A 15,379-nucleotide genomic window follows, 5' to 3' on the forward strand; every position below is an offset into this window, starting at 1 on the left:
ATCGGAAATCCAATGGGACAGAACACGATGAATGAAGTAACTCACCGTTATTTTCAGCCGATGATGTAACGGTGGGATTTAAGTACCTACTTCGTCCAGGACGGGCATGTATTCTGGAAATCTCACGACAAGATATCGACGGTGCTTGGATTTCATTAATACAATTCAAATTGGTTACACCTACTCTTTTCACACTAAATATAAATATGAAAGAAAATTCTCCTCATTTCTAACATCATGTACTTGCCTTCCGTACAGTTCACGCCTGCATCTTCTCCGTGACCGCAGTTGTTAATCCCCCATCCTGCGAAGGAGCATTTCCAAAGTGAAGCTTCACGTCCATTGCACGTGACGTCGTCCATCCAAATGTTTCCACTCCCTTGTCCGAACTTTGCTCCGGAGTGTGCTGCTGCGGGAGGTCCGCAACCAAGCTGTTTGCAAACAACCTTGGAGTCTTCCATATCCCAGCCGTCGTCGCAAACCGTCCCCCACTGTCCATTGTATTTCACCTCCACTCTTCCCGAACAACGATCGCTGCCGTCAGCGAGCCTTATATCAACTTCTGAAACACGAGCGCAAGCAAAGATTTAATCTGATTTTCGAGAAAAATGTCTTGACCGTCATTTCTATTCCTGGATTCTGACTAAGGCATCTGTATGAATGATGTGATCCAACCTTTAACAATTCTCCTCTGTTATCTGACGTTTAACCTCTCATTTCCACTGTAAATCTCGTCAAGTAACTTATAATTGCCCCTGGAAGATCAAAGTCAAAACCCAAAGAACAAATTCCAACTCCCCAATTACACGCTCAATTCTTACTCCGCATGAATTGCAACCTGCCGATGTTTTCCATGTGTTATAGAATTACAAGGCAAGATAAAATGTACTGAGTGCGCTGCGCCACGTGAGATTTCTTTTATCAATGATTTCGTTCACCTATGACACCCGATCTTTAACGTCCAGTTATGTGTATAGATTTCACGAGATTTCTTATCACTACTTTCCTTTTACTGAATTCTGGCAACTTCCCACAATTGCACAGTTGGAAGAGACCTGAGAGATGCTTGCAAAAAAACTGTAACTTGAGGTCTGTACACAAGTGGAACTGCAATCGAGGATAAAAATATTACTGGTATTGTTATCCTTTCCTTGGACTTTTAACTTTCACATGGAATGTGCACATGTAAATGAGTGCAGTAGTTAACCATCAATGTCTCCATTTATAAAACAGAAAGCACCTTTCACGAACATATTAACAGATCTGCGTGCTTTATTACACCACAATCAGTATTGCCTTAGCTGTGGATCGGGGACTGTGGAAGAGTTCTGGAATATCCACATCCATCGGAAATCCAATGGGACAGAACACGATGAATGAAGTAACTCACCGTTATTTTCAGCTGATGATGTAACGGTGGGATTTAAGTACCTACTTCGTCCAGGACGGGCATGCATTCTGGATATCTCACGACAAGATATCGACGGTGCTTGGATTTCATTAATACAATTCAAATTGGTTACACCTACTCTTTTCACACTAAATATAAATATGAAGAAAAATTCTCCTCATTTGGAACATCATGTACTTGCCTTCCGTACAGTTCACGCCTGCATCTTCTCCGTGACCGCAGTTGTTAATCCCCCATCCTGCGAAGGAGCATTCCCAAAGTGAAGCTTCACGTCCATTGCACGTGACGTCGTCCATCCAAATGTTTCCACTCCCTTGTCCGAACTTTGCTCCGGAGAGTGCTGCTGCGGAAGATCCGCAACCAAGCTGTTTGCAAACAACCATGGCGTCTTCCATATCCCAGCCGTCGTCGCAAACCGTCCCCCATTGTCCATTGTATTTCACCTCCACTCTTCCCGAACAACGATCGCTGCCGTCAGCAAGCCTTATATCAACTTCTGAAACAAGAGAGCAAGCAAAGATTTAATCTGATTTTCGAGAGAAATGTCTTGACCGTCAGTTCTATTCCTTGTTTCTGACTAAGGCTTCTGTATGAATGATGTGATCCAACCGTTAACAATGCTCTTCCTTCATCTGACGTTTAACCTCTCATTTCCACTGTAAATGTAGTCAAGTAACTTCTAATTGCCCCTGGATGATCAAAATCAAAACCCAAAGAACAAATTCCAACTCCACAATTCCACGCTCAATTCTTAATCTGCATGAATTGCAAGCTGCCGATGTTTTTCATGTTTTATAGAATTATAAGCCAGGATACAGTGGAGTGACTGCGCTGCGCCACCTGCTATTTCTTGTTGCAATGATCCCCTTCACCCCGTTCATAAGGTCACGATGACTCTCCTACGCTCCACTGAGTAAAGTTCTCGCCTGTCCAACCTCTTCGTCCATCTCAAGGCCTCGAGTCATGGCAACATTCTGGTAAATCTTATTTTCACTCTTTCCATACAATGACTTATTTCCGATAACCAATACTGTGCACAATACTCCAGGTATTTTGCGGAACGGATTAATTATCTGTGCGATGCAACTTCCAACTTATGTGCATGTAATTAACAAATCTGAAGCTTGGAAATGGAGGTAATGTCTGATGAACATAGGAAAAGTTTCAGGAATGGATAGTAGACCCGTCGGAGTTACCCTAACTTTAGTGATGGTCCTGTTGCAGCATTCTCCATGTATCCCTCGATGCCTTTCGCATCAACCGATATAACTACCTCCTCTTTAACCATCGTTGAAAAATGCCACAGTTTCACCAGCGCCTCGGTCAAGAAATTACTCCTGATCTCGCTTCCAAATGGCTTCGTCTGTATTCCAGTGTTTGTGGTTCAGCTCACCCCATCCTTCCCCTCTACTCCCCTAGACCTCGGGAACATTCTCCTCGGAACTAGTCTGTCCGAACGTGGTAAAGTACTGCGTTTCTACGAGATCTCCTCTGATACTTTGAACCTTTGGTAAAAGTAGGCCTTATCCATTCGTTCTCGGTCCATGGCCGGATCCTCTCTGGAGAAGAAGACCAAAACATCGACAGGGCTGAAGGTTCGATCTCAGCAGGATATTCTACAACTGCAGAAAGACGTTCTTGCACCTGTACTCAGATGCTTTCTCAGTGAAGTTAACATACTCCTGCATTGCTAACAGCGACTGGTGTACAAGGACACCCAAGGTCAACATATAGATAATAACCCATGTTCAAACATAAACACCTGGATGAAATCAGTACGTCAAGGCAGCATCAGTGGGAGCAAAGGGATGGGCTACGTTTCCGGTCAAGATAATGCATTAGGACCAAGAATGCCGAGTGAAGATAGGCAGCTGAAGGAAATGAGTGGGAAGGCAGAGGCAGAGAGTGGAAAGAGATGGAATCAATTCAGAAGGTAGATGATGGGCATGTGGAGTCATGTGGGGGAGGAGATGGATGGAGTTGGGAGACAGCGGTTTGAAGGTGAGATTTAGAGACAGATAAGGAGAGAAAGAGAGATAGGAAGGGTGAGATGGAGATCTGATCAGTAGGGAAGCTGGTAGGTGGAATCAGATAAGAAGGGATGATGGACTGATGGAAACAGTTGCTGAAGGAGGATAAGAGATCCAGTGGCTATAGTGCGTGTGATAGACTGATGCAACCGGGTAGGTTGGGGCAGGAAGCTGGGTGACGGGATTGGAGTTGTGTAGGAGAATAGGTGTACATGAGAAGAAGAGAGAATGGAGCGCATATAATGAGAATTGAATGAGATTGTAAAGTACAATATTAATACCATTGGAGTTGGACTATCCAGGTGGATATGTTCTGCTGGTTTGCATTTGGTCAGAACCCGGCAGCGGAGAACGTTGAGGATGTACAGTTTGGCGTGGAAATGGAAAAGAGACTTAAACTGTCATGCAACCGGGAGGTCAGGATGGCCACTGCTGTTGGAGAGCAGGTGTTCCGTAATACGGTTGCACCCTCTAGGTTTGGTGTCACCGATGCAGACAAGGTCACATCGAATGTGCCACCTGTAGTAAACGAGTTTGGAGGAGGTGCACCGGAATCTTGGACAGACCCCAGAAGGGCTGTTCACGTCCCTAGTTGGAGGGAGAGGGAGGAGATGTAGGGAAAAGTGTTGCACTTACCATCATTGTAGGGGAGTTTAGAAGGTTTGATTGAAAGCAATGTTTCAGCTTCGATTGTTGTTTCCATCCAATACTCTGTAGTCTGGAAAGCTGGCATAATTCCTAGAGAAGAAGAACGGATCAATATAAGAATAAAAGGAATATGTTCTATGTCAATACGTGCCGAAAATGACACACCCCTTTCAAGTTTCCTGTATGGACAGTAAAGGATTAACTCGGGACTCACCGGTGGGCCGCGGGATACAGGAGACTCGGTTGCATATTGGTGTGTTGATTACCATGATTAAGGCAAAAAGGAACAAGGAGCGAATATTACTGAACCACAAATAAGATAAGAAGTCTGAATTGCAAATACGTCACGCTTTCTGTTTGTTCTTTATTTTGCGAGTTGCATCCACGAAAATCTCCAGTAGATTTGTCACACGGGATTTCCCTTCCACAAACTCATCATAACGTTGTCCAAACCCGATAACGCTTGCTAAGAAGCGTTTTCCTGACGACTGACTCAGGTTTCCTGGTCGGAAATTCCGTTTGCGCTGCTTCTCTTTTCTTAAGTACGAAGTTTACATTTGCTACCCTCCAATTTGAAGACCTTTCGAAGTGGGCCACACATGTTTCGCAACAATAAGTTCTGGTTATGTAGTTTATTAGGTACTGGGAACTTGCCAGCTATTAGCTCCATTCGTTTCTCGCCCCTTGTGTCATTAATGATGGTGATTTCCTTTAGATTCTACTACTCTCTGCGAGATTGGTTTTCCTCGATATCTAGGAGCGTACTGGCATTATCTTCTGCGAATCCAGAACCAAAGTATACATATACTTGGTCTGTCTTTCTTTCGAATTATATCTTCCCCGCGGTGAACCTACATTTGTCTTAGCTAAACTCTTTTCTTTAACTCATCATATATTCCTAAACGCTTTTATTGTCAGTTTTCTACTACTTGCCGGTTCTCTCTGATACTCTCTCGTCCCACTCTTCACCAATCCTATTGTCCTCCTGAGGTGGATTTCAAAATGCTGCCAATCTTCTCACCTGCTACTTTTCTAGTAACTATAGATAATTCCGAATTGGATCAAAAGTTACACCACTTCCTTGGCAGGCCGCTGTGGAATAGTTTCTTGGTGTATTCTTTTTCCTGTCAGACAGGAAAACTAATTCCTGTTGAAATACATTTTTTTTATTCTCCACGGATAATCTCCTGCAAAATCGCCATCAATCTACGGTGTAAGATTTCCCAACCTAACTCAGCCATCTCTCGCCTCCTGAATTCGCAGTTTCCGGCGTTCAGGTCGTGTCGCTCGTTTCTGATTCTACAAATTACTATCTCACTCTACATCTTGAACAAGGATTCCATCACATCTGTCGCCTTTTCCTAAAGGACGACAGTAACATGGCTCACTTCTCTCTCTTCGTTTCCACTCCAGAGTATCCTGTTCTCTTGGTAGTTCGTTGGCGTATTCACGAGTTAAGAACGGACACACCAGAAATTCCACCGCCACAGTACTATTGCCAACCTGTTTTGACAAATCAATTGTTTTGGACTGAAAGCAACTGAGATCTTATTTCCACGCATGAGAAATGTTCGTAATGTGACTGCACTTTTCACAGCTCGACTACATTTAATTTTCGAGAAAAGAAGTTCGAATTTCTGTCCCTTTCTTTGTTCCTGGCCACGACATCTCAGTAGTTGAAATCCAAACGCTAACAGGGAAAGTGTATCACCTAAGATATCTTTATTAGTCAGATGTATATCCAAACACACAGTGAAATGTATCTTTTGCCTTGGGTGTTCTGGAGGCTGCCCGCAAATGCCGGCACGCTTCCAACGCCAAGAAGGCATGCACACAACTTGCAAACCCTTACTTCCTTGCAATGTTGCAGGAAGCCGGAGCACCCGGTGGAAACCCGCGCAGTCAATGGGAGAACATACAAGCTACATATTTCCACGGTCCAGAATTGAACACTGGTCGCTGGCACTGTAAACCGCTACACTGCCGTGTCTCCCCGCATAACCCCTGTTTTGAATACGACCGTTGCTTTTAATTAACAGGCCGTCAAGTCTGACCGTAGTCTCTCTGCCGGAGAACAAATTCCCGATACGCAAAAGCTCTCCCGGTTTTACTCCACAAGAGTTACAATCTGCGGACGCTTTGCATCTCCTGTGGAAGTATATTCCAGGTAATAGAAGGAGCTGCTGCGCAGGAGTAATTGTAAATCTTGTTGAAATGATCGTTGTTAATCTCAGAACACCTAGTCCTTGACCTTTAGCTATGCACATAGATTTCGCACGATTTCTCCTCATTTCCACTTTTTTTCTAAATTGTAGCAGATGCCCACAATTGCGGGTTCAACAAACCTGAGTGATATGTTTCTGAAAGCCATTAAATTGATTTATAAAGGGAGGTGTACTTTCACTCAGAGCAAAGAAATACCGCTGCTCTTAACATTAATTTGGAATATTTAATTCTCCCATGGAATATGCACAAAGATATCAAGATATCAATTTATGACAGAATAATTGAAATGGCGAGAAATTATAAACGTAAAGCAATAATAATTATACAAAAACAACATTAAAAATTTGAAGAAATAGCACATTTGCTACAAATTCCTTTACTACTGTTCAAAGAATTTGTCTAAAGTGATGTAAACCTACTCTGTTAATACCAGATACAAATCTTGAAGGAAAACCCTGGTCAGTTGAAAATTATGTACTTGCCTTCCGAACAGATCACTCCTGCATCTTCATGGTGACCGCAGTTATTAATCCCCCATCCTGCGAAGAAGCACTTCGACAGGGACGATTCAGATCCTTTACAAGAAACATCGTCCATCCAAATTATCCCGCTCCCCTGCCCGAACTTTCCTCCGGAGAGTGCTGCTGCGGAAGATCCGCAACCAAGCTGTTTGCAAACAACCTTGGAATCTTCCATATCCCAGCCGTCGTCGCAAACCGTCCCCCATTGTCCATTGTATTTCACCTCCACTCTTCCAGAACAAAGATCGCTGCCGTCAGCGAGCCTTATATCAACTTCTGAAATAAGAGAGCAAGCAAAGATTTAATCTGATTTTCGAGAAAAATGTCTTGACCGTCAGTTATATTCCTTGATTCTGACTGACATCTGTATGAATGATGTGATCCAACCGTTAACAATGCTGCTCTGTTATCTGACGTTTAACCTCTCATTTCCACTGTAAATCTCGTCAAGTAACTTATAATTGCCCCAGAAGATCAAACTCAAAATTCAAAGAAATTCCAACTCCACAATTCCGCACTCAATTCTTAATCTGCATGAATTTCAAACTGCCGATGTTTTGCATGTTTTATAGAATCATAAGCCAGGATACAGTGGAGTGACTGCGCTGCGCCACCTGCTATTTCTTGTTGCAATGATCCCCTTCACCCCGTTCATAAGGTCACGATGACTCTCCTACGCTCCACTGAGTAAAGTTCTCGCCTACCAAACCTCTCCGTCCATCTCAAGGCCTCGAGTCATGGCAACGTTCTGGTAAATCTTATTTGCACTCTTTCCATATAATGATTTATTTCTGATAACGAAGTAACCAATACTGTGCACAATACTCCAGGTATTTTGCGGAACGGAAAAAATATCTGCGCGATGCAACTTCCAACTTATGTGCATGTAACAAACAAATATGAAGCTTGGAAATGGAGGTAATGTTTCATGAACATAGGAAAAGTTCCAGGAATGGCTAGTCGACCCTTCGGAGTTACCCTAACGTTAGTGATGGCCCTATTGCAGCATTCTCCATGTATCCCTCTATGCTGTTCGCACCAACAGATATAACTATCTCCTCTTTAACCGTCGTTGAAAAATGCCACACTTTCACCAGCGCCTCGGTCAAGAAATTACTCCTGATCTCGCTTCCAAATGGCTTCGTCAGTAATCCAAGAATGTAACCAGTGTTTGTGGTTCAGCTCACTCCATCGTTCTCCTCTACTCCCCTAGACCTCGGGAACTAGTCTGTACGAACGAGGTAATGTTCGGCGTTTATACTATATTCTCTCTGGTACTTTGAACCTTTGGTGAAAGTCGGCCTTATCCATTCGTTCCCGGTACATGGCCGGGTCCTCTCTCCGAGAACAAGACAAAAAGCCGATAGTTAGATCTCAGCAGGATGTTCTACAACTGCAAAAAGACGTTCTTGCACCTGTACTCAGATCCTCTCGCAATGAAGTTAACATACTCCTGCATTCCTAACAGCGACTGGTTCACAAGGACACCTAAGGTCATCATGTAGATAATAACCCACGTTCAAAACTAAACTGCTGCATGAAATCAGCACGTCAGCCAGCATCAGTGGCGGCAAAGTGATGGTCTACTTTTCCGGTCAAGATAATGCGTTAGGACCAACAAATGTCGATTGGGGACTGTAAGCTGGAGGAAATGAGTGGGAAGGGAGAGGCAGAGAGTGGAAAGAGCTGGAATGAATTCAGAAGATAGATGATGGGCATGTGGAGCCATGTGGGGGAGGAGATGAATGGAGATGGGCGAGAGCGGCTTAAAGGTGAGAGATAGAGAGAGATGAGGAGAGAAAGAGAGAGAGGAAGGGTCAGATGTAGATCTGATCAGTAGGGAAGCTGGTAAGTGGAACCTGATAAGAAGTAATGATAGACAGATGGAAACAGCAGGGGAAGGAGGATATAGTGCGTGTGATAGACTGATGCAACCGGGTAGGTTGGGCCAGGAAACTGGGTGACGGGAATGGAGTTGTGTAGGAAAAGCGGTGTGCATGAGAAGAAAAGAGAATGGAGCACATATAATGTGGATTAAATGAGATTGTAAAGTGCAGTATTAATACCATTGGAGCTAGACTATCCAGGTGGATATGTTCTTCGGGTTTGCATTTGGTCAGACTCCGGCAGCGGAGAACGTTAAGGATAGGCAGTAAGGAGTGGGAACGGAAAGGGGAGTTGAATTCTCATGTAACCAGGAGGACAGGATGGACACCGCTGATGAACAGCAATCGTTTCGCAATAAGGTAGCCTCTTCTAGGCTTGGTTTCACCGATGCAGACAAGGTCACATCGAAAGAACCACCTGCAGTAAACGAGATTGGAGGAGGTGCACTGGAATCTTGGAGAGACCCGAGAAGGGCTGTTCATGTCCCCAGTTGGAGGGAGAGGGAGGAGATGTAGGAACATGTGTTGCACTTACCATCATTGTAGGGGAGTGTAGAAGATTTGATTGAAAACAATGTTTCAGCTTCGGTTGTTGCTTCCATCGAATTCTCTGTAGTCTGGGAAGTTGACATGTTTTCTAAAGAGAAGAAGAACGGGTCAAGATAAGAATAAAAAGAACATGTTCGACATCGATGCGTGCAGAAAAAGGACACTACCCATTAAAACTTGCTGTATGGACAAGGAAAGGATTAACTCGGGACCCACCGGTGGGTCGCGGGATACAGGAGATTCAGTTGCATATTGGTGCGTTGATTAACATAATTAAGGCAAAAAGGAACAAGGAGCGAATATTACTGAACCACAAAAAAATATCGGGAGTCTGAATTCCAAATACATCACGTTTAGATTGTCCTTTATTTTGCGAGTTCCATCCTCAAAAACCTGTACGTCTTTACAATGTGGAAGGAAGCCGGAGCACCCGGTTGCAACCCGCGCAGTCAAGGGGAGAACATACCAACTACAAAGGGACACGGGCTGGAGTTGAACACGGGTCGCTGGCACTGTAAAGCTAACGGCTACACTGCCGTGCCTCCCAGGTTAACCCCTGTTTTCAATACGACCGTTCTTATTAATTAACAGGCCGTCACGCCTGACCGTAGTCAGTCTGCCGAAGAACAAATAACCAATAACAAAACACTGCCCCGTTTTATTCCACAGGATTTACAATCTGCGGACGTTTTGTATCTACTGTGCAATTATATGCCAGGTAATAGAAGGAGCTGCTGCGCAGGAGTAGGTGTAATATCTTGTTGCAATGATCGTTGTTAATCTGAGAACACCTAGCCCTTGACCTTTAGCTATTCACATAGATTTCGCACGATTTCTCCTCATTTCCTCTTTTATTCTAAATTGTAGCAGATGCCCACAATTGCGCGTTCAACAAACCTGAGTGATACGTTTTTGAAAGCCATGAAATGGATTTATAAACGGAGGTGTACATTCACTCAGAGAAAAGAAATACCGCTGCTGTTAACATTTATTTGCAATATTTAATTCTCCCATGGAATATGCACAAAGATATCAAGATATTCATTTTATTGCAGAATAATTGAAATGGCGAGAGGTTATAAACCGAAAACAATAACAATAATCCAAAAATAACATTAAAAATTTGAAAAATAGCACGTTGGCCAAAAATGATACCAATACCACTGTTCAAAGCATTTCTCTAAAGTGATGTAAAAGTTCTCCGTCAATACCAAATAGAAAACTTGAAGGAAAATCCTGGTCAGTTGAAAATTATGTACTTACCTTCCGAACAGATCACAGCTGCATCTTCATGGTGACCGCAGTTGTTAATCCCCCATCCTCCGAAGAAGCACATTGACAGGGACGATTCAGTTCCTTTACACGAAACATCGTCCATCCAAATGTTCCCGCTCCCCTGCCCGAACTTTGCGCCGGGAAGTGCTGCTGCGGAAGATCCGCAACCAAGCTGTTTGCAAACAACCTTGGAATCTTCCATATCCCAGCCGTCGTCGCAAACCGTCCCCCAATGTCCATTGTATTTCACCTCCACTCTTCCCGAACAACGATCGCTGCCATCAGCGAGCCTGATATCAACTTCTGAAATGAGAGACAAGCAAAGAATTGCTCTGTGTTCGAGAAAAATATCTTGACTGCCAGTTCTATTCCTTTTTTCCGACCAAGGCATCTTTGTCAATGTTGTGATCCAACCGATAACAATGTACCTCTTCAATCTTACGTGTAACCTCTCATTTCCATTGTCAATCTATTTAAGTACCTTATAGCTTCCGCAGAAAGATCGAAATCAAAATCCAAAGAACAAATTCCAAATGCGGAATTCCACGCTCATTTCTTACTCCGCATGAATTGCAACCTGCCGAAGTTTTGCATATGTTATGGAATTACAAGCCAGGATAAAATAGAGTGAGTGCTCTGCTCCACGTAAGATTTCTTTTATCAATGATTTCGTTCACCTATGACACCAGATCTTTAACGTTCAGTTATGTGTATGGATTTCACGAGATTTTTTTTATCATTACTATCCTTTTACTGAATTCTGGCAACTTCCCACAATTGCACAGTTGGAAGAGACCTGAGAGGTGATTGCAAAAAACTGTAAATTGAGGTCTGTACACAAGTGGAACTGCAAACAAGGATAAAAAAAATACTGGCATTGATATCCTTTACTTGGACTTTTAACTTTCACATGGAATGTGCACATGCAAATGAGTGCATTAACAATCAATTTCTCCATTTATAAAACAGAAAGCACGAACATATTAACAGCTCTGCGTGCTTTATTACACCACAATCAGTATTGCCTTAGCTGTGGATCGGGGACTGAGGAAGAGTTTTGGAATATCCACATCCATCGGAAATTCATTGGGACAGAACACGATGAATGAAGTAACTCACCGTTATTTTCACCTGATGATGTAACGCTGGGATATAAATACCTACTTCGTCCAGGACGGGCATGCATTCTGGATATCTCACGACAAGATATCGACGGTGCTTGGATTTCATTCATACAATTCAAATTGGTTACACTTACTCTTTTGACACTAAATGTAAATATGAAGGAAAATTCTCCTCATTTGGAACATCGTGTACTTGCCTTCCGTACAGTTCACGCCTGCATCTTCTCCGTGACCGCAGTTGTTAATCCCCCATCCTGGGAAAGAACATTCCAAAAGTGAATCTTCACGTCCAGTGCACGTGACATCGTCCATCCAAATGTTTCCATTCCCTTCCCCGAACTTTGCTCCGGAGAGTGCTGCTGCGGAAGATCCGCAACCAAGCTGTTTGCAAACAACCTTGGAGTCTTCAATGTCCCAGCCGTCGTCACAAATCGTTCCCCACTGTCCATTGTATTTCACCTCCACTCTTCCCGAACAACGATCGCTGCCATCAGCGAGCCTGATATCAACTTCTGAATTAAGAGAGCAAGCAAAGATTTAATCTGATTTTCGACAAAAATGTCTTGACCGTCAGTTCTATTCCTTGATTCTGACTAAGGCATCTGTATGAATGATGTGATCCAACCTTTAACAATGCTCCTCTGTTATCTGACATTTAACCTCTCATTTCCACCGTAAATCTAGTCAAGTAACTTATAATTGCCCCTGGAAGATCAAAATCAAAACGCAAAGAACAAATTCCAACTCAACAGTTCCACGCTCAATTCTTACACTGCATGAATTGCAAGCTGCCGATGATTTGCATTTTTATAGAATTATAACCCAGGATACAGTGGAATGAGTGCGCTGCGCCACCTGCTATTTCTTGCTGCAATGATCCCCTTCACCCCGTTCATAAGGTCACGATAGCTCTCCTGTGCTCCAAGGAGGAAAGTTGTCGCCTGCCCAAACTCTCCGTCCATCTCAAGGCCTCGAGTCATAGCAACATTCTGGTAAATCTTATTTTCACTCTTTCCATATAATGACTTATTTTCCAGAACAAAAGCAACCAATACTGTACATAATGCTGGACGTATTAAATTATCTCGGTGATGCAACTTCCAGATTATTTGCATGTAACAAACAAATCAGAAGTTTTGAAATGGAGTCAATGCCTCATGAACATGCAAATCGTTCCAGGAATGGCCAGTCGACCCTTCGGAATTGCCCTAACTATAGGGAAAGTCCTGTTCCAGCATTATACATGTATCCCTCGATGCCTTTCGCACCAACAGATATATCTACCTCCTCTTAAACCATCATTGAAAAATGACACCAGTTCACCATCGCCTCGGTGAAGAAATTGCTGCTGATCTCGCTTCCAAATTGCTTCCTTTGTTACCCAGGAATATTACCACTGTTCGTGGTTCAGCTCACCCCATCCTTCCCTTCCCCTAGACGTCGGGAACATTGTTCTTGTATCTATTCTGTCTGAACATGTTAATTCTATAGGTTTCTACGAGATCACTCCTTATGCTTTGAATCTTTGGTGAAAGGAGGCCTCATCCATTCGTTCTTTCGGTCCATGCCCGGGTCCTCTCCCCGAGAAGAAGACCAACAAATAGACAGGGCTGAAAATTCGACCGGATCAGGATGTTCTACAACTGAAGAAAGACGTTCTTGCACCTGTACTCAGATCCTCTCTCAATGAAGGCTAACAAATACTCCTGCATTCCTAACAGCGAATGGTGCACAAGGACAACCAAGGTCATCATATGGATAATAACCCACTTTCAAAAATAAACAGCTGGATGAAATCAGCACATCAGGCAGCATCGGTGAGGGCGAAGGCATGGTCTACGTTTCCCGTCAAGATCCTGCATTTGGACCAAGAATGCACCGTGGAGATAGCCAGCAGAAGGAGGTGAGTGGGAAGAGAGAGGCTGTGGGTGGGAAGACTTGTAATCAATTCAGAAAGTAGCTGATGGGCATGTGGAGTCATATGGGGGAGGAGATGGATGGAGTCGGGAGACAGCAGCTTGAAATTGATAGGTAGAGAGACATAAGGATAGAAAGACAGAGATGACGGGGCAGATGGAGATCTGATAAGTAGGGATGGTGGTAAGTGGAACCTGATAAGATAGACAGTTGGATACAGCTGGGGAAGGAGGTTAGGAGATCCAGTTGGAAAAGTACGTGAGATAGACTGATGGAACCGGGTAGGTTGGGGCAGGAAACTGTGTGACGGGAATGGAGTCGTGTATGAGAAGCGGTGTGCATGAGAATGAGGGCGAATGGAGCGCATATAATGTGGATTAAGTGAGATTGGGAAGTACAATATTGATACCACTGGAGTTAGACTATCCAGCTGGATATGTTCTTCTGGTTTCCATTTGTTCAGACTCCGGCAGCGGAGACGGTTGAGGATGGACAGCTTGGCATGGAAATGGAAAGCGGGGTTGAATGTCATGCAAGCGCGGGGTCCTGATGTCCACTGCGGATGCAGAGCAGGTGTTCCGCAATACGGTCGCATCCTCTAGGCTTGGTCTCACCGATGCAGACAAGGTCAGATCGAAAGCGCCACCTGCATTAAACGAGTTTGGAGCGGGTGCACGGGAAACTCGGACAGACCCGAGAAGGGCTGTTCATGTCCCTAGAAGGAGAGAGAGGGAGGAGTTGTAGGGACATGTGTTGCACTTACCATCATTGTAGGGGAGTGTAGACGACTTGATTGAAAACAATGTTTCAGTTGCGGTTGTTGCTTCCTTCGAATACTCTGCCGTCTGGGAAGTTGACATGTTTTCTAAAGAGAAGAAGAACGGGTCAATATAAGAACAAAAAGAACATGTTCTCTATCAATACGTGCAGAAAAGGGACACTACCCATTAAAATTTCTGTATGCATAAGGAAAGGATTAACTCGGGACCCACCGGTGGGCGGCGGGATACAGGATACTCAGTTGGATATTGGTGCGTTGATTCCCATAATCAGGGCAAAAAGTAACAAGCAGAGGATATTACTGAACCACATAAAAATATCAGGAGTCTGAATTCCAAATACGTCACGTTTAGTTTGTCCTTTATTTTGCGAGTTCCATCCTCAAAAACCGGTACGTCTTTGCAATGTGGGAGGAAACCGGAGAACCCGGTGGAAACCCGCGCACTCAAGGGGGGAACATCCAATCTACAAACAGACACGGGCTGGAATTGAACCCGCATCGATGGCGCTGTAAATCTAACGGCTACATTGCCGTGCCTCCCAGGTTAACCCCTGTTTTCAATACGACCGTTGTTTTTAATTAACAGGCCGTCACGCCTGACAGGAGTCTGTCTGCCGGAGAACAAATCCCCAATACACAAATGCTGCCCCGTTTTACTCCACAAGATTTACAATCTGCCGACGTATTGCATCTACTGTGGAAGTATATGCTTGGTAATAGAAGGAGCTGCTGCTCAGGAGTAGGTATAATATCTTGTTGCAATGATCGTTGTTAATCTGAGAACACCTAGTCCTTGACCTTCAGCTATTCACATAGATTTCGCACGATTTCTCCTCATTTCCACCTTTTTTCTATATTGTAGCAGATGCCCACAATTGCCCGTTCAACAAACCTGAGTGATACGTTTCTGAAAGCCATTAAATGGGTTTATAAACGGAGGTGTACATTCACTCAGTGAACAGAAATACCGCTGTTGTTAACATTTATTCGGAATATTTATTCTCCCACGCA

The 15,379-nt window shown here is 43.8% G+C and overlaps 1 protein-coding gene across 41 annotated transcripts in view; it reads right to left on the reverse strand.

Moving 5' to 3' along the window:
* Nucleotides 1-15,379, reverse strand: part of LOC127587225 (deleted in malignant brain tumors 1 protein-like) — a 114,610-nt gene that overhangs the window by 18,210 nt on the left and 81,021 nt on the right. For 31 of the 41 annotated variants that reach the window (XM_052045438.1, XM_052045440.1, XM_052045439.1 and 28 more), the window contains 6 exons: nt 10,535-10,733; nt 9,258-9,359; nt 6,798-7,112; nt 4,078-4,179; nt 1,593-1,907; nt 248-562 (listed from right to left, as the gene is read on the reverse strand). In XM_052045438.1, coding sequence (XP_051901398.1) covers nt 248-562; nt 1,593-1,907; nt 4,078-4,179; nt 6,798-7,112; nt 9,258-9,359; nt 10,535-10,733 — 1,348 coding nt within the window. Of the gene's footprint in view, nt 1-247; nt 563-1,592; nt 1,908-4,077; nt 4,180-6,797; nt 7,113-9,257; nt 9,360-10,534; nt 10,797-15,379 lie in introns of all 41 variants that reach the window. The other 10 variants (XM_052045473.1, XM_052045462.1, XM_052045450.1 and 7 more) reach the window with 7 other exon arrangements.

Source organism: Pristis pectinata, chromosome 39, assembly GCF_009764475.1.
Source record: "Pristis pectinata isolate sPriPec2 chromosome 39, sPriPec2.1.pri, whole genome shotgun sequence".
Lineage (NCBI taxonomy): Eukaryota > Metazoa > Chordata > Chondrichthyes > Rhinopristiformes > Pristidae > Pristis > Pristis pectinata.